The 19,223-nt window shown below is 32.7% G+C and overlaps 1 protein-coding gene across 4 annotated transcripts; it reads left to right on the forward strand.

The window, feature by feature from the left end:
• Nucleotides 1-775: 775 nt before the first annotated feature.
• On the forward strand, nt 776-11,683 carry LOC123920042 (CBL-interacting protein kinase 24). 4 transcript variants are annotated; one of them, XM_045972130.1, is made up of 15 exons: nt 821-1,462; nt 2,757-2,819; nt 2,915-2,986; nt 3,176-3,283; nt 3,379-3,453; nt 3,619-3,672; nt 4,272-4,397; nt 5,108-5,197; nt 6,748-6,870; nt 7,731-7,850; nt 7,947-8,000; nt 8,104-8,220; nt 9,055-9,111; nt 9,216-9,290; nt 10,708-11,683. In XM_045972130.1, exons 1-15 carry the CDS (start codon nt 1,298-1,300, stop codon nt 10,801-10,803), a joined length of 1,395 nt encoding a protein of 464 aa, XP_045828086.1. In that variant the 5' UTR covers nt 821-1,297; the 3' UTR covers nt 10,804-11,683. The 4 variants fall into 4 exon arrangements, 3 of the variants coding, with proteins under 3 accessions (XP_045828087.1, XP_045828086.1, XP_045828089.1); XM_045972131.1 differs by lacking the exon at nt 7,947-8,000 and having other exon boundaries at nt 776-1,462; XR_006813395.1 differs by lacking the exons at nt 9,216-9,290; nt 10,708-11,683 and having other exon boundaries at nt 844-1,462; nt 7,947-7,978; nt 9,055-9,087.
• The last annotated feature ends 7,540 nt before the right edge of the window (nt 11,684-19,223 follow it).

Here is a 19,223-nt window from a genome sequence, read left to right on the forward strand (position 1 = left end):
AATTATATTTTATACTTACCTGCGGCCATGCCGTGGATACTAAAAATTATATTTTCTGCTTACCCACACATATGCCGTGGGTACTAAAAAGTACATTTGGCACCCAATAATTCTTTGGGTGGGAACTATGTTTTCGTGAAAAAAATTGAGAGGGAAGTAGGAATTTCCTTATTTTTACGTTACCCACGGCTTAGCCATGGATATTACCCACGGAAAAGAGCCCTGGGAAAAATGCCATGGGTATAAACAATTTTTCTTGTAGTGATATATACTCCAAATAGACATCAAGAGTAGTGTGATATTGATACTTTTAACACTATCTTATTTTGACAAATACTCGTCTATTTTATCTCATTAGTTTATATATTGAGCTAATTTCAAAATGATGGAAGTGGAACCCACGTATATTTTATCCAATAAAAAATTAATATTAAAATAATATTAGGTATTTTTTTTTTCACCACTAGTTTAATCTGATTTGAGGGTCAGTTTTTACATTAAGTGATTTCAACTCCCAAACAATTGCAGTTGTGTCATATTGATATGTGTCCTTCCTATCAAGTTCAATCACCATTAAACCAACTAACAACCGCTATGAATAAAAATGTTTAAGTTATAGTCCTAGTGATACCAGAGACTACCTGATATAGGAGTTGGATAATCTGGTTGGATTCCAGAGAGAATTCCACATAACGACAAGATGAGTCAATGAGTCGTGTCCCAACCCTCAATAGGGAATTTGACCGACTAGGTAGACCTATTGAGCCTAACTCATCTCAGGTTGTCTACTTAAAATGAACCCACATAATTGTCAAAGCTTAAAATGAGGCGGTAGACTTAAAAAATAGTACAGACAGCGACCTTTTTTATTTGTTTGCTCTCTCTCTCTCTCTCTCTTCGTTGTTTGAAGTTTGAACTAGCTTCTCTTAAATTTTCTCATACCCTGGAGTTCAGGACGGGTACTTAGTTCTCTTCCTTTATTACTTTCTACTTTTCTAGAATCTTCCATTTCCGTTTTCACCTCAACCGTTTTTCCGATCATTTTCTTCTTCTTTTTTTTTTTTTTCTCTTCTCTCTTCTTCATCAAGCCACACTTTTACTTTTGAGGATCGTCTTCTCGAATATTCTTCCTCTCATAGTTCCAAGCTAGTAGAGTAGTAAACTCGACTTTGATTCGTTGCTATTAACAAATTCCGTCAAAAATTCGCAACTCAATTCGTGTTTCTAGGTCATTTCAACTTTCTTTGAATTGCGAATTTGTGAAAGGGAATTATTACAAAGGAGCGTTGAGAAGATTATGAAGAAGGTGAGGAGAAAGATCGGAAAGTATGACGTTGGTCGAACTATTGGTGAAGGCACATTCGCAAAGGTCAAATTTGCAAAACATACTGAGACAGGGGAAAGTGTTGCTATTAAAGTCATGGCTAAAACTACCATTCTCAATCATAGAATGGTTGAACAGGTTCCACCTTTTTTCCCTTTCTAAAGTTATCAGAGAAATATATGATTCAAATACATTAGTTATGAACTTAAAATATATTGTTAATAATCTTTATGTTTTGATTCATGCTTAATTGGATTTTGTGCTCATAGAGATTCATGTAGTTAATAAAGTGCATGGGGCTAAGCTTTTTTTTTTTTTTATCGATGTTTGGTGTGATATAATTGATTTTAAAGCAAAAGAAATATATGAATTTAGGTTGAATTGGCATTTTTGGGTCTAATAAAACATGGTTTGAAACAAGCAAGTTAGATGGGATGAGCCAATTTTACAGCTATTTATGGTGTAAGTAAAGGAATGTGTATTCCATCACTTTTGCGATGAAATACTATTGTTGTGATTGCCCAGGAAGGAATGCCACAGTTCTTTTGAAAATGGTTACTCCATTAAACATGCTTTAATGGTTTGTTTGAAAATCATTATAAGGCAAAAAAACAAGCTAAATGATGAAATTACATGTCATATAAGTTAAGGTAAAAAGGCTGCAAGAACATGAAAGTGCTATTGAGGTTCTGTTAGGAGTAGGACAGAAAGGTATTTCTTTAGTAAAACGGAGGAAAGACAAAGTAGTTTATTAAGAAGATTGATTAGATTAATAACAAGGAGTTGCATTTTGTGAGAAATGGGTGCTTGAGATCCCACATTGACTAGTGACTTGACCAAAATAGGAGTTATAACTTGGGGGCAAGTGTTGCCCCATGAGGAAGGGAGAAGAGGGGCTTTTTGCTGATGTCTAGTCCTAGCCAAAATAGTTGTGTTGTTGGTATAAGGGAGGGGCAAGCCTCATCCCAGAAGTAAGGATAAAACCCTCTGTGAAGGGAAAATATTTGGAAGAGAGATCATTCTCTTTGTTTCTTTGGATTTTTAGTAGGTCAATAAAATCATTTTTTTTCTTCCATTTCCATTGCATATTCTTTACAGGTTCAAAATATAATTTTAAGATGAGATTCTATTCAATGATTCTGGTGATATATCTTGAGTATACTTAGACTGTTAATGCTTCTACAAAATTAGTATTATAAATCAACACAAATATGGCGGCATGATGGTTACAGCTGTTTATGCTTTTGCAATTACGTTGCCTGTTAATGGATCTTATGTTGCATCTGCAGTCAAAGTCCCAGTTCTATCTCTATGTGCTTGGCTCTGCGTTTATGCAGAATAATGATGTAGTTTGTTATAGCGGATACTTATTTAATTCTTTCCACGGTTTTGCTATTTGCTTTTCTAACTTGGAAGTTGAAACATGTTATAGATTAAAAGAGAGATATCCATTATGAAGATTGTCAGACACCCTAATATAGTCAGATTGCATGAGGTATGTATAGATATCTCAAATTCTCAATTCATCAGGAGGTTCGTAGTATTTCTTTCTTTCCATATTGTGTTTCTGACATTACTTACAAATTTTAGGTTTTGGCCAGCCAGAGCAAGATCTACATAATCCTTGAGTTTGTAATGGGAGGGGAATTATATGATAAAATTGTAAGAATTTTCATGCTTATATATTACGAGATATATTAGAGGTCAATTCTACACTTCGATAGTTCCCAAGTCTGACCTTTTAAATTAGTAAGCACTGACAAGACACTAACAAACTACTGTTAGTGATTTGATTAGGCAGATATTAGATTTTTTATTATGTTTACAATTACACCTATTCTGGATCTGTAGGTTCAGTTGGGAAAGCTCTCTGAAAATGAATCTAGGCGCTACTTTCAACAACTTATAGATGCTGTTGCTCATTGTCATAAAAAGGGTGTGTACCATAGAGACTTAAAGGTGAAAGACAAAATAATATATAAGTTGTTTATAATGTTTTTGCTGCAATATTTTTGAACCATGTTTTAATCTCAATTTTTTCTTTCCTTTAATAGCCTGAAAACCTTCTTCTTGATGCTTATGGAAATTTAAAGGTTTCGGACTTTGGATTGAGTGCATTTACTAAGCAGGTAAGAATGTACTCTACTTATAAACGATGCTTCTTAAGAAAAAAAATACTGGTTTTATCCCACTGGCATGTAGTTGTTGCTCTGTCTTTGAATAATGATTGTTGAAGATAGCAAAAGCTGCAGAACTAATATCTTTGTTTTGCTCTCCATCTCTCTCTCTTATAGGGTGATGACCTTCTTCACACCACATGTGGGACCCCAAACTATGTTGCTCCTGAGGTAAAATTGATTATACACAATTCTAATGCCATTCTTAATTATTTTGTTGATCTGTTGCTCATACTCCTATGGATGCTCTGTAGATTAATGGTAGCATAATACTACATCAATTTTAGGCATGAACACATACTTGGGGATAAAATAGATCAATATTAATGATGTCTGTGCATTGTACAGTTTTTTCTGAACTTGTTTTTCTAAACTTAGCTAGAACCTAAAATGGCATAAACTACGAGAGAATTTTTTTGAAAAGGAGGATGTACACAATGGAAATACAATTTGAATTTGAACTATTAAAAGAGATACTAATAAGGCAGAGTAAAATAAGAAATAAATCACTCCCAGTAAGAGTTATCTTCAACTCACTTTATTATTTATACATTTATCATCTCAAATTATAATTATTGCGCTTTTCCAATCTCATGACATTGATATATTCGATTTGTAAGCACAAGGTAAGATAGTCACTTCGGATAGAAATTTTGTCTGTGACAAGTTACATGTTTCTTCTAAGAGATATACTTATGAGTTCATATAAAGTTGATGTAAACCTGCCATTCGTACATGCTCCAATTTCTTTCTAAAATGATCTCTTGCAGGTGCTCAGCAATCATGGTTATGATGGTGCAGCAGCTGATGTATGGTCATGTGGAGTCATTCTATATGTTCTAATGGCCGGATATCTTCCTTTTGAGGAGGCAGACCTTCCAACGTTGTTCAGAAGGGTAATGTCTGCCTTTCCCTCATAATCTAAAAGTGCTAGAAAGAAGAAGGAAAATACAAGTAATGAATGTACTATAAATAAAAGAAAACTAGTGGAACAGGGCTCTATGTTGTAATTATCAAGTAATCAACAATGCATAGCATCATAATTCATTTTTACTACTTTTCTTTATTTGCATTTTAAATCCTGAACCAACCCTTATCATAGGAAATTTAATATCCAAAAAAAAAAAAAACTAAAAACAATGATCCTAATACTCATCTAGTAATTAAAATACGATGACAGCTTCCTTGATAAATAAATATACAAATGAATTGCTTAGTAGACACTGTTCCATTGGCGATATGACAGTAAAATTTCCAAATCGAAGAAAAGGTCTAGTCTAGTGACTTTAATCTTTCTTTGTTATATCATCCCTACTTAATAGTTCCTTATGTGCTGTTTTGTATAATGTGAATGGATAAGATACACTATTCTTATGTTCATGCTTATTATCTAATAGAGCTTCGTAATGGTGAAAACTTAATTGATCCTCCTATATTTCTTATTAGATACCATTATGAGGAGCCTTTTCTAAGTGTGCTGAATGTTTATTTGAGGAGCATGCGGCTGGTTAACAGTCAGCTGTTAACTTTTGCCCTTGACAGTCAGCTGTTAACTTTTGCCCTTGATTTTGCTGTTGACCTTTCTTTTTGCCATTTGTATTTGTAGATCAGTGCTGCAGAATTTGTTTGCCCATTCTGGTTTTCTGCTGGCGCAAAGACATTGATACATAAGATTTTGGACCCTAATCCTAAAACGGTGAGTAGATTGATTCATTTGTGCCCATTTATTATAGCCTCTAATTTATACAGGAATTGGTTATGGTATGAACTGCATTTCTCGCTGATTACCTTGACATGTTATTATTAATATTCAATAAATAGATAAGCATACATTTTCTTCTTATTAAAGGATGCAAATTTTGATCCCTTTCACAGTCTTCAGGTATTTTTTATGCTCATACAAGCAAACATGGTTTTTCTGATACTTGAATAATTGATAATTTTTATACACAGATTTATGTATAACATATGCTTCTGCCTTTGCATATCATCTCCTGTCCAATTAAGTATTTTTTTTTTCAAGATTTGCACTTATCTGTGGAATTCTACTGATCGATGCAAAACTTACAAATTCAATATAGTATGTGGACGACATTATAGTAACAGGTGATGATGAAGAAGAGCAACACATGCTAAGTCAACACTTAGCCAAGGAATTTGAGATTAAGTCCTTGGGAAAATTGAAGTATTTTCTGGGAATAGAAGTGGCTCATTCTAGGAAAGGGATTTTCATATCCCAACAGAAATACATTACTGATCTTCTGCAAGAGACTGGCAAGACAGCATGCAAGCCTGCATGTACACCAATTGATCCAAATGTAAAGTTGGGGAATGCAGAAGAAGATATTGCGGTTAATAAGGAAATGTATCAAAGGTTGGTCGGCAAACTGATATACGTATCACATACTAGACCGGATGTTGCTTTTGCTGTAAGCTTAGTGAGCCAATTCATGCACCAACCAAAGGAGATTCATCTACAAGCTGCACTCCGAATTGTTCAATATTTGAAAGGAACCCCGGGTAGGGATTTTGTTTGAACGAAATGGAAGTGTGGAACTTGAAGCATATACTGATGCTGACTATTCAGGGTCAATTGTGGATAGAAGATCAACTACAGGATATTGCACTTTCTTAGGAGGGAATCTTGTGACTTGGAAGAGTAAAAAACAAAGTGTGGTATCTAGATCTAGTGCTGAAGCAGAGTTCAGGTCAATGGCACAAGGAATATGTGAATTATTATGGCTAAAAGGCATCTTGGAAGACTTGAGGATAAAGAGTGATGAACCAATGAAACTCTACTGTGATAATAAATCTGCTATTAGCATAGCCCATAATCCAGTGCAGCATGATAGGACCAAACATATTGAAGTTGACAGACACTTCATCAAAGAAAAATTAGATAGTGGTCTAATTTGCACTCCATATGTCTCTTCCCAAGGCAACCTTGCAGATCTTCTAACTAAGGGGCTGAACAGCAATAACTTTGAAAGAATTGTTTCCAAGCTGGGAATGATCGATATTCATTCACCAGCTTGAGGGGGAGTGTTGTAAATAGATAGTAAATATTTTATTACTAGAAGCAATCTTTTATTTTTATTAGTAATATGTATTCGGCCCATGAGCCCATTAGGTTAGAATAGCCTATATAAACACATTAGTGATTGTACATTATTCAATAACTTGAAATATAATAATATTCAGATTTCACACTATTCATAACTAATTATGATAATTATATAAATGCAGCGGGTGAAAATAGAAGAAATGAGGAAAGATCTATGGTTCCGGAAAAATTATTCCCCGGTCAAACTCAGGGAAGATGAGCAAGTGAATTTGGATGATGTTCAGGCTGTTTTTGATGATATTGAGGTCTGCTGTTTTCTTTTAATCTTTTTAATTTATATAGACAAAACTTGTTTTTTTGCAAATGTAAGTGTTTGTCCTTTCTTCCATATCCATACACACAGATGAGAAGGTTTGATGCATATACAATTTGTGTATACAAAATGTGTGAATTAAAATGTGAACGATGTGGACATATGTGAAGTAAAATTTCATGTATACTGGATGACTGGAAAACCATTGTTAAAAGTTGAAATAGGTTCTCAAATTAATATATGACTGATTAATGAATGGATTACTTATGTTTATACATAAATATGTAAATATACGCCTCTGGTGATGCTTAAATATATTGCTACAAACTTGCTTTTGATTATGAAAATGCCACATTCATACTATAGGGGAGCAGCGCTCATGGTCAGTCACATTGATAACAAGAAGATAACTCCTGACTGAGGTGAATGACTAATGAGGACCTGCTCCTTATTCAGCCTAGGAAACACCTTCGAAGAAAACCCTCTCCAAGTTTTGTACCTTCTTCACTACTCTCCCTCTAAAATATATATCAACTTTCCTTACCCTTTTCTCTGATCTTCAGTCTGTTAACAGTAGAGATGGCATTTAACAGTAGAGATGACAAAGTTGTAAGAACATCATTTAATCTTATAAAATGTGTCGTTGCTGTTGGCATGCATGAGTGCATGTCAAGAGTTTAGTATGTATTAATTAAAGACAGTACCTATAAGATTTAGATACATTGGTACTCACCCAGTTGTGGTCCCTTGCTTCTTATTTTGAGATATTAAAATGTTACGATAGTTATCCACAATTAGCATGTGTCTGATTTACTGATATGAGATAAACTCACAATTTTTACTGTTTTACAGGACCAGTATGTTTCTGAACGGTCAGAAATTACCGGGGGAGGTCCTTTGGTAATGAATGCATTTGAGATGATAACCTTATCACAAGGGTTGAATCTTTCACCTCTATTTGACAGGCATCAGGTATTATATCCATTCCATTTTCTTGTACTACAATATCATGGTCCCTTTCTTGTGTCTCTGGCTGCCATGTAACTTCTGGTACTTCCGCTTGCCTAGGTGGGTGGGCATCGGAGGACTTCTGATTTCAAGTTAGGTTTGAGTCTTAGTAATGTAACATGAACATAAGCTTTCTTGCAACTTGGTTCAAATTCAGTGTTTTTTCAATGTGGTCTGTTGCATTTCCCCCAATGATGTTCTTTTGCTGTTTGAACAGGATTATGTAAAACGGCAGACTCGTTTTGTTTCACGTAAACCAGCAAAAGTTATAATTTCATCTATTGAAGCTGTTGCAGAGTCAACGGGACTTAAGGTCCATTCTCGGAATTACAAGGTATCATTCTGCAATGCATATTTACACAGTAAATGCGGGATTATGCTTAGGACTGAAATGCTTAAGCTGATAGTTACTGCTATTGATGGGTTCGTGTATGAATGTATAGATGAAACAACAATAATATGAACAGAATTGTAAGGAAATCACTGTAATTGTATTGATATGGATGCACAATTACAAGAGAAAAAGTAAAGTAAAAGATAACAAACTGATAACAGTAGCTATCAGTCCCAAAAGCTCAAAGGCTTCCCAAATCACCAAGATGGTGATCCCACAATTCTCAAACAGAATTCTTAGATATCTTATTCTCTCTCCCTCCTTCCTATTATATAGTAACTATCCCATGAAGTTCATAGCCACGTCATCATCCTTTCATTCCTTTCCCCCTTCCTTTCCACACCTTATGCTTGGGCCCAAAATCAAGGCCCACTTCATTATTCAAGTCTCTATCAGCTATTGTGACTTCTGTGGAACTGTCCACATAATTCAGAACAACTAATTTTGTGATTAAATCTTGTTGTAATCTGATGTCAATGCAGTCTTGTTTGTGACTGCTTCTCCATTTTAGCAGTAGATAAATTACTCTCCATTGTCTGTTATGCCATATTAGCCAACTTCCATTTGAAATGAGAAATAGTATCCTAATTACACTTTGGCCATTAAGGAGGTAGTCTCTAAGCAGGGAATGGTGGTTCAAGAGAAAATTTGTTGGGTGGTTTTATCTTTTAGACTGGGTAGAGATTTTTTAATTGATCCAAAAAGGAAATGTATGGCAATAATATCTGACTCTTAATTTTTTCCATTGATTCTTTAAAAATAATGTCCTGGCAGATGAGGATCGAAAAAGTTTCTGTAAATAAGGTTGGACAATTTGCGGTGGTCTTGGAGGTAATTCATTTTTGCTTTGGTTGTATATATATTTTTTTTGGTATGATTTAACCCTCCCAAGGTATGAGGTCCTTATTAGAATTATCTTTGTGTCTTGTCAAAAGGTGTTTGAAGTCGCACCATCCCTTTTCATGGTAGATGTTCGAAAGGCAGCTGGGGATACTCTTGAGTATCACAAGGTTAGCTTTTTTTTTTTACATACATCTGAATTTTGACATCTCAAAACAAAAATGCTTTCAAGCTATGCCATGGTAACCGCTGAAATGAAATAGCGGGGAAAGGAGGGTGAACACTCATTTAATGCTGATTTCCCGTTAACCAAAATACCATTTGTTAAAGCAACATGGTGTATATAGCTATTTTAGTCATACAGATGGATAGAATGTTGGTTGTGGGTTAATCACAAGATTCACAACCACTGTAGATTGAATGTGTGTCAATATTCAACGTCAGTTTGATGGTTGTATTCAACAGGGCAGGAATATAGATGGGCAAGATTTATATATTCTAATAGTTCTTGATTTTCTGGTTTTCTAAAATTTTATTCTATATCCTATATTCTTTGTTGTCCTTTCTTTTTACAAATTTTGTATGATTGAGTTGAACTTGATTTTGCTGCCTAGAGATTTGAGGAACTTAGGAACATTATTACGTGACAAATTTTATTTTCAAATAGTCTGTCATAGAGTGATAATGATGTTATTCTCCGTTTGATAGTCTCGTTACATGTCATAAAAAACCCCAATAAAATAGCCATTATATTTCCTCAAGGCCACTGGTTTTGTTTGCATGTTTGAATACCAAGGATTTAACTATAGCTACCCTATAGCATTCATACCTTTACATGCCGCAATAAATTTTGTAAGAAATGGAACAGCATTTGTGCTATAAAATTTAGACCTGGTAGAAGAATATAGATCAAGTGTGAGTGGCGGAGACTACCCCAGATTCTGTTTTGCTTCGACAAATGACATTCTGATCCAGATCCTGCCCAACGTGCCCGTATGTTGCAAGAATACCGTTACAATCAAAAGCTAAGAGAAAGGAGAGAAATAAAGAAGCCCTAGTAGAAGTTGTAAGGATAGCTAGTCTGTCTTTGGAACTTCATGGGCTGGCGATTCCTAATAGGAATGATGCAGAGTGTTGAGTGTTGACTAGTAATGTCTTTGCTCTACTCAAAGTTCAAATTCCTTCAACTCTCCAATTACACCTACATCCACAAATGGTTTTAACTGCTATAGCAGGACTGAGCCTGTAAGCTAATATTTATTAGACTACAATACTACTGATGACCTTACTAACACTGTTATAAGGAATAAAAATAAAATTATTTATTAAAAAATGAAAATTTTAGTTATCAATGCATTAAATGTTGGACTTTTATTTGTCAAAAAATATATTTCTCAACTACTACAAACTAGTTCTTTGAGGGTATTTGTTAGGAAGACCGTGTCATTATTTTGGTTGCATGGAGTAGTTATATACAAATTTGATTTATTTTCAGCAGGGTACAAGAAGTAGTACTTGAAAAGCAACGATCGGCTTCTCAAATGCTTGTGTATGAATTGACAATAACATCTTTTTGTATTCTTGCAGTTTTATAAGAACCTTTGTGCAAAACTAGAAAGCATTATTTGGAGACCGGCAGAGACTACCCCAGAATCTGTTTTGCTTCGACAAATGACATTCTGATCCAGATCCTGCCCAACGTGCCCGTATGTTGCAAATCTAAATAAAAACACACCATTGAAAGTTGCAGCTGCTTCTAAGGCAAATTGGAACGGGTGTGCTTTCCAGCTATCATCATAATGCAAAGTGCACTTTATGAAACAACTTATACCGGAATGTGTGTCGCTGTCAAGTTATAGAGCATTGTTTGATTCCTCGGGTGAAGGAAAGAATATACATATTGTAATGTATCCCGCAAGGAACCAATTGTTTGCTAAATAAATTGTATATTTGGTTCGGGTGGAAATAGTGTGAAGTATATAATTAGAAACAATAAACTGCATCAATTTGGTGTTGGAAGAGTTACGAAAATAATCCAAGTGCCAAATTCTATTTACGAAGTCGCTATGTTGGGAGGCAGGCAAATCCGTGTAAAAAATCAGATGTAGTGTTATTAACTTCAAAATTAATCTCACGGTGTGAGTCTAAAATGTCTTAATTGTGTGGATATCTTGAAACGTCTAGTGGAGGTCGAGCTCTAATACAATGGTTCAAAATTGTTTAGGCTGGATTATTATGTCTTTTAAAGATTTAAGTTTGACACATTTTGTTGATAGATGATTGTAATTAGGATTTTTGTCTCTCTGCTTGTAGAAGGGGGTTCAACCCCTTAGTTTTTATGGCTTCCCAACTAGAGTGCCTACGTTAGAGGTTTGAATATAACATTGATCTGATCTGATCTGATCTGATCTGATTTTTTAAAGTTTGGAATATAAACTTGACCACAACTTATTGTAAATATATCGTCAATACATACATACAATATAGTGCCTACGTTAGGTATGATCGGATGTATTTGATACTTTTTTACAATATTGACACATATCATTATTCTTTTACTCAACATATCAATTAAACTAACTCTTATACATATTCATTCAAGTTTGCAGGATGCTTCTTTTTTTGTTGAAAGAAGTTTGTTTGTAGAATGCTAAATAAACTCCATGTTTGAACATAATAAAAATCTATTTCGTGACAAGGAATATTTAGGGAGAAAGCACAAAATATTTATTGGATATATAGTAACGAGCGTTTATACAAACCAAACAATTAATTTCTAATTATATAAAAGTAGCCATTGTGTTACAAGTTTCGACTTGCAAAGGAAGGCTTCATGAACTTAACTTTGAATCCCACATCGAACAACATGAACTGTGTGAGGATTTATATAAGATTGAACGATCCTCTCCATTGAGGTGGAGTCACGTTTGAATGCTCCTGTCCCTAAAGATTGAGCAACTTTCCCTCTACTAAAGTAAAATTTATTTCTAATTTTCGTTGCTAAAAACCAACAAATAACTGTCTAGTCAAGTTTGTTGGTCAAATTAACTAATTGCTATTTTTCAAGAGAATGTTGTTAATTTTGGTTCATACAAACAAGGAACACTAAGAATATATTGCTCCTCCTCAAGCTTTTAAACTATACATATATAGGTATTCCACTATATATATCTTGGGCAGGAGGACACTATATCTATCTACCCAAAAGCTATATATAGCTATAGCCAGTGGCGGAGCCAGAAATGATATTAAGCCCGGGCACAATTTTAACCACAAATGCACAAATATTTATTGGTTTAAGGTTTTCGGATCGATCAGATGGTTTTAAACTAATAATATATATTATTTATATACTTAAATTATAATAAAAGTAATTAATTTTAAGAATTTCATCTAAATATTTGATTCATAATAATTATATAAGTAAAAGTCATAAATTCCTCACAATCCTACATATAAAAAAAAGTAGAATTACAACATATTTTACATATTTGAGATTAACACAAAAGAATAATATTTTTTTGGTATTTTGGGTTATACTTAAGCATGAGGTAAAAAATTAAAATCAAATAAAAACAATAATAATACATTTGTTTACTATTTTTACCATATATAAAAAGGGAAAAAAATTGATATTTTTAGTATTTTTTATAAAGATTTTTTTGTGATTTTTAGATATGTTTAATAAAGAAAATAACATAAAATTAACTTAAATGAAATAAAGGGTAATTTTGATAATATATATGTAAACAAATAAAGAAAACAAAACCAAAATAAACATTAAGTTTTGAAAAATGATAGAGAGCTGGGAGTTGAACACAGGTCCCCTATGTGACAAATTCATCCCTCAGCCACTGAGCTGGTGCGCACGATTTTGTCTAAATAAGGCTTCATTAATATATATATAAATATATATTAAAACAACCCTTTAATCTACTGTTCATCATCTTCAACCTCCAAAACAACCAAAATCATAAATCGAATTTTTCAATTCTAGCACCAAATTGGACAAGTAAATATACCATTTTGCTCAGAATTTCATGAGGATTATGAATATACACTTAAATTTTATTAATTCTTAATCAAACATTCGAATTTTCAGATTAAAGTAACAACCCTAAAAAAAAAAAATTGGGTGCCGAGCCCGGGCACGTGCCAGGGCATGCCGGGTGGTGGATCCGCCCCTGGCTATAGCTATATAAAAACAACTTTCAAGGTTGAAAGAACTTGTTACCACACTTGCATTTCCATGACAGAAGATAATATCCTTCATCTTTTTCAGATTCTATTATTGCCTTATGAATGTGACCAACTTTGTGATGAGGAGAGATAACTAAAACAGCCATGCAAGGTCTACAATTCAAGCATTTGTGAATACACCTAGGTGGTCTTGATCCCAATACTAATTTCTTTTGATTCATCACACCTTTATTTCCATCATCTTTCTTCAAATTTTCTGACCCTTCTGTTGTAACAAACAAGAAAAATGAGTTAGACCAAGATATATAAATTGTAAGCAAGCATAATTAGAGTGTTCTGTGGACATAGACATTGATATATAGTACCTATATTAGAAGCAAATAAGGTAAGAAAAAGTATGAGAATCAGAGTAATTGAAGTTTTTAGTCTACTATGGTGTATTTTTGGTGAATCCATGAGTGTAAAAAAGTGAAAGAAATTAGAAAGTGTGTTAGGAGAAAGAGAAAGCAAAGAATGGCTATGTGTAATAGTAGTAGGTTTAGGGATACATTGATATAACACAATGAAGAATCTCATGAATTTTTAAGAGAACCAAATACTAATAGGCTAATAACTAGAAGTGTATGGTGTTTTTTTATTAATTTATTTTTCAAGAGAAACAGAAACTAGATGAGCTCAGAGAGAGAGAGATTTGAAGTTTTCAGGGGTGAATGACTGAAGTCACCACAGTTTCTTTTGCTGGCTGAATTGACTACCCTATGCTAACTTTTGAAATTATTGAAAGTACTTGCACCATCTTTCTTTTGTCATCATACAAGTAGTGGCTATGAGTTTCTTTTTTGCATTAAACATCTCGGGGAAAAGTATCCCGGTAATTTAGAGTTTAGCTATGATATAAATAAAATCTGGTTAAGAATTGTTTCTTTCAGAAATCAAAATTTGAATTCTCCTGAACAATTCGTTCTAAGAGGAGTTCGTTAACCACTTGAACCTATTATTCTAGTTAGCAGTATAAGTTTTTGGTCATTTCCTTATGGCTCTTTCTGCACCACTCAATAATATTAATACTACTAGCTATAGTACTACTACTATTAAATACACTACATGTATACAGTGTTCATTTGCCTCTATTATTATTGCAAACAAACAAATTCAGGTCATTTCAATCAATATTAATTTGCTTTCCAAAAGTTCAACTTTATTCAATAAAATATACCAATTTGGCTTCATATACAGCCATACTTGTTACTGTTCTTATGATTTTGGTATCTCATTTTGCTAATGGACAAAACTTCAATTATCCAATTATTTAGAATTTGATTCTTTTGGTAAACTATTTCCAATAAAACTCTTCTAGGAACATGCTCAACTCTTACCTGGAAAAAATATAATTGACATATCAGGTGTACACTTAATGCTACAGGTTGAAATATTGGTATTTGGTTTTCATTTTTTCAGTACTATACTTTTTTTTTGACAGATACTATAGTTCAAGCTTAATTTCTTGTAAAATCAATAACAGTATAAACAAGGACGGATACAGAAATTTTGAATAGTTGAACATTATATAAACCATTGGCACATGTGAGTTCAAAAAATTAGTAAGTTATTATACTTTGGTTCTAAATGTGTGAAGTCCTTCACTATAATAAATTTTATCTAATACATCTAAACATGATTTTTATTTTGAAATTATATGGCCTTAAATATCTATGTTGTATAACTATAATGTATTGCACAGCTTAATTTGTGTAAATAATATTGTAGTAGAAGTTCGGTGAATAAATGCACAGCTTTGGCAGACATATATAATATAATGAATGAGGAATTGGACAAGTGATGTCGTTTCAATGTTTTTTTTTTTAGTACTGTATATAATCATGTCAAGATTACTCCAAACTAGAGAAGACATCACTCCACAAAATCTGCTGAAGTGCTGATCAATTTTGTTAGTTATCCAAATCATTGATAAGTACATATTCCTTAGATATATTAATTAACAATTAAAAACATATAATTCTTGATGGAGTTAACTAATGCATCAAAACCAAGTTTAATAATAAATTATTTATATTAAACCTTTTTATAATGGTTTGACTTCTGTTTTTTTGTATGTTCCTTTATATATTTGATTATTAGATTATCCATAATTATTAGATTATATAGTTATATACCCTCTAACTCTAAGTTATCATTTTCACTTATGCTTTTAAGTTGTTTATAGTTATACACATATTCAAATCATGAGATAAGATTCTATTATCTTTTATATAAGACACATATTATCAATACACTCTTTTAAATTATAGTCTTACACTCACCTTCATACAAGTCAGAGCATAAATCCAAGCCTCACATTCAAGGGAATACATCTAATCAAGGTTTTAAATAGCGGTCGCGGTCACGGTCGCGGTCGCGTCAAGGATTTCGCGATTTCGGCTGTTACGGCTGTTGCGTTGTGAAATACGGTCGTCGCGGTGTGAATAAATCACAATATCGCACAAATCTTATTAAAATTATTTGTACTATGATATATGTATAACAACTTAAATATGAGATAAATGTAAAGTTTTGAACTTGGAAAGAGTTAAAAAGATATAACACTTTATAATTTATGTTCATATTTGTATTAAAAATGTGATTTTTATGCATTTCTATTGGAAAAAATAGAAATCTCTATCTATTAGCATTTTGTCGCGGCCGTATTGCGTTTCTTTGCGGCTGTATCGGTTTTTCGTCGCGGCCGTAACGACGTTTCGGCATGATTTTTTTTCACCGTATAAAAACGGTGAAAAACGGTAACGCTAGGCCCCAATACCTTTTTGTCGCGGCCGTTTTCGCGGTAAAGGACCTTTATTTAAAACCTTGCATCTAATACTCTTATGAATTAATGTTTATGGACTAGTTTTAAATTATGGATAGCTATCACATGATGCGGCTGCAATATTCTGTTATTGTTTACAATCGTAGAAAAATATGCATTGTGATGTTGCATCAGCCATAGTGGAGGCAACAACTAAATCGGGCAGCAACTAGCCGCATTAGACTATATAGTGCTAACACAATTTCTTTTTCTCTACGTTTGTTTGTAAGTGTAAGTCGCCACATGATTGAAGAGAAAATACAAAGTGAAGTTTCACATTGGACGTGCGTTTATAGTTATTCCGCCATCATATCAAACATATATTTATAGTGGATTTTAAGGTGATAGTGTAAATTGGTAATGGGATTGATACGAGAATTTAGAAGGAAAATATGATATCGAAATTTTTTATGATGAGTAATGAATTATAATAGCTGCATTCGTAGTAAATGAATCAGAATTAAATTTGTAAACCGCAATTTAAAACCTCATTATTGCAATTATAAGATATGAATTATGTGAAATCTTATCATTGATCAAATTTGTTACTACTAATTATTATTAATATTCCTTAAAAAACATGCTTCTAATCATGAAAAGATAACACAATCTTTATTAGATTCCATTACAATTATCATCTTGTAATGGAAAAAAATAAACTTGTCAGCTGTCAGTGTTGAGCCACATGTCAAAAAGCCAAGATAAATTGAAATGGGTAGCTCTGGTATGGTACAAGCAGCATCAGTAGTTCAATGCAATGTTGCAGAGTGGTTGTTATGATCTGAAAAGTCCATCAGGTCCCACATCTTGCTTGCTTAAGCAGGACAAAATGGTCACTGGAGAAAAAGATATCATGAACAGTACTATAACAACTCTTATACAATACAATCCTTTTTTCAACAGACAGATTTTCTCACAGAAGAATCACTTGCATATCTTGCTATAATAGATCTTTACAGGAAAAAAGAAAAAAGTGTTGTACAATGATTTTGTTTATGGTATTTTGCTCTCCTTGATTAAGCATTTTCTCTATACTTACATTATTACTTGTGTACTTTGTCCTTTCATTTTTGTAAACTTTGAACCTAAATTTCCTTTGAAATTGAATTTAACATCTATGTTGAGACTAGATTTGGGTCGTGTAAGTGACGACCGTGCGTAGTCGGGCACAATTAGACTGTCCAATCAGATCAAACAATTTATATTTCAAAGTCAGCATTGAAATATAGACTGTCTGATCTTGACTTAATCATCTAAATGTGACTGATTACGTGTTGTCGTACTGCACACGATCCAAATCCAAGGAGAATGGGCAACTACCCCAAGTTCCAATACTGACATGAGCATCTATGACTATGGACATTGGACACCATGAACATGGATGGGGAAGTGATGAATGATGATGTCTTTCTCATCATTGAAAAAGTGGCTGTGACGTGGGGTAGGGAAAGGTCAATGCTCATGTTCTCATAGTACTATTATTCATGAATGAAGGTGAGTTCATTCACCTCTCTTCAACACCATGAAATGTTTGAAGAAAATAGTTTATTTCCATACTTCTCAATAACAGCACCAACTCAGCATGCCAATTTATTTATTTTAATGAATTAAAGGGTGCTTAGGCAAAGTTTTCACAATTGAGTTTTTCCATGGACTCAATTAGTTTAGTGGAATCGAAACGTAAATTCAGCTCGTAAATTTGTAGAGTTTACTTTATATTAAAATTTTATATATATATATATATATATATATATATATATATATATATATATATATGTTTAATCTAGAAATTTAGTGTTATGAATATTAATTAAAGAAAATAAAAAATTAATATATTATTAATTTTAAATTCAAAAAACAATTTTAAATATTAGATAATTCACGAGAGTGTTATGACTATAGTTATACATTTTAATAATAAATATTGTTGGTGTTGGTTAAAAATATACATATTGAAAAGTCATGATTTTCTCAATAAATAGCATCAACAACTATATACCAACAATATACCCATATACCTACAATATATCTTGTAAAGAATAATATCACTCTCGTTTTTTTTTTCACACATTAAATATGATTCTTTATATCATATAAATGAATAGTATATATGATTGAAATATAAAGTGATCGCATTGTAAATCATCTTATTTTTATGAAACCTCTGTTATATTTATGTATCTATTATTTATTAAATAACTTATATGTTTCGTCTTGAATAATTGCATAAAATTTTGTAATATTCTATTATTTCATCCAATTCACATTATATGACTTATGGAAATTAGAGTCAATCATCAAAATGCTCGAAACGGTAGAACTTAGCAATTTAATCTTTGACATAATCTTCTAAATTAATACGTAATCTTTGACATTGAATATCACAATTAATATTGATGTGAAAGTACAAAATGACATATATTTTGATATTAACCATAATCAATTCTAACGTGTTTATCACAAATATATATCGGTGTAAATGTATTTCTTGTAACATTCTCAGCACTTATCAAATATTGGATCAATTGAGCATTTCTCACCCTATTAGATAACAGATAGACTGAATTCAAGGACTAATTCATCGACTAATTTGTCATTTCATAAATTTAGAAAGCCAAAATGATAATGCACATAAATTTTGTATATTTACCTCAAAATAAATATAGATTTTAGCAACACCATTGTGAAATATGAAAAATTGACAACCATAAAAGGTCCATCAGAAATATGCTATGACGTTTTCTAGAGGAGTACAACAAAGTCATAGAGATATATCAATTTTATAATGTATAATCTAACGGAGATTAGTCATTAATAAAAGTTGGTGGATATTTCGCACCAATAACATGGTTACCGTAAAAGAGAGTACAATTCATAAGTAAGAGAAACCTCCAAAATCAAGGACTTGGTTGTGGCAGGACCGAAAGAAAGTTCTGCCACCACAAAAGCCCTTGAACATGAGGTTACCAAGCTTTATTAAAATTGAACTGCAAAACCACACTGAGAAAACATAGGTAAAATAAGCTAACCCTTCCTTCAA

The sequence above is a fragment of the Trifolium pratense genome, linkage group LG4 (genome assembly GCF_020283565.1).
Source record: "Trifolium pratense cultivar HEN17-A07 linkage group LG4, ARS_RC_1.1, whole genome shotgun sequence".
Taxonomy (NCBI): Eukaryota; Viridiplantae; Streptophyta; class Magnoliopsida; order Fabales; family Fabaceae; genus Trifolium; species Trifolium pratense.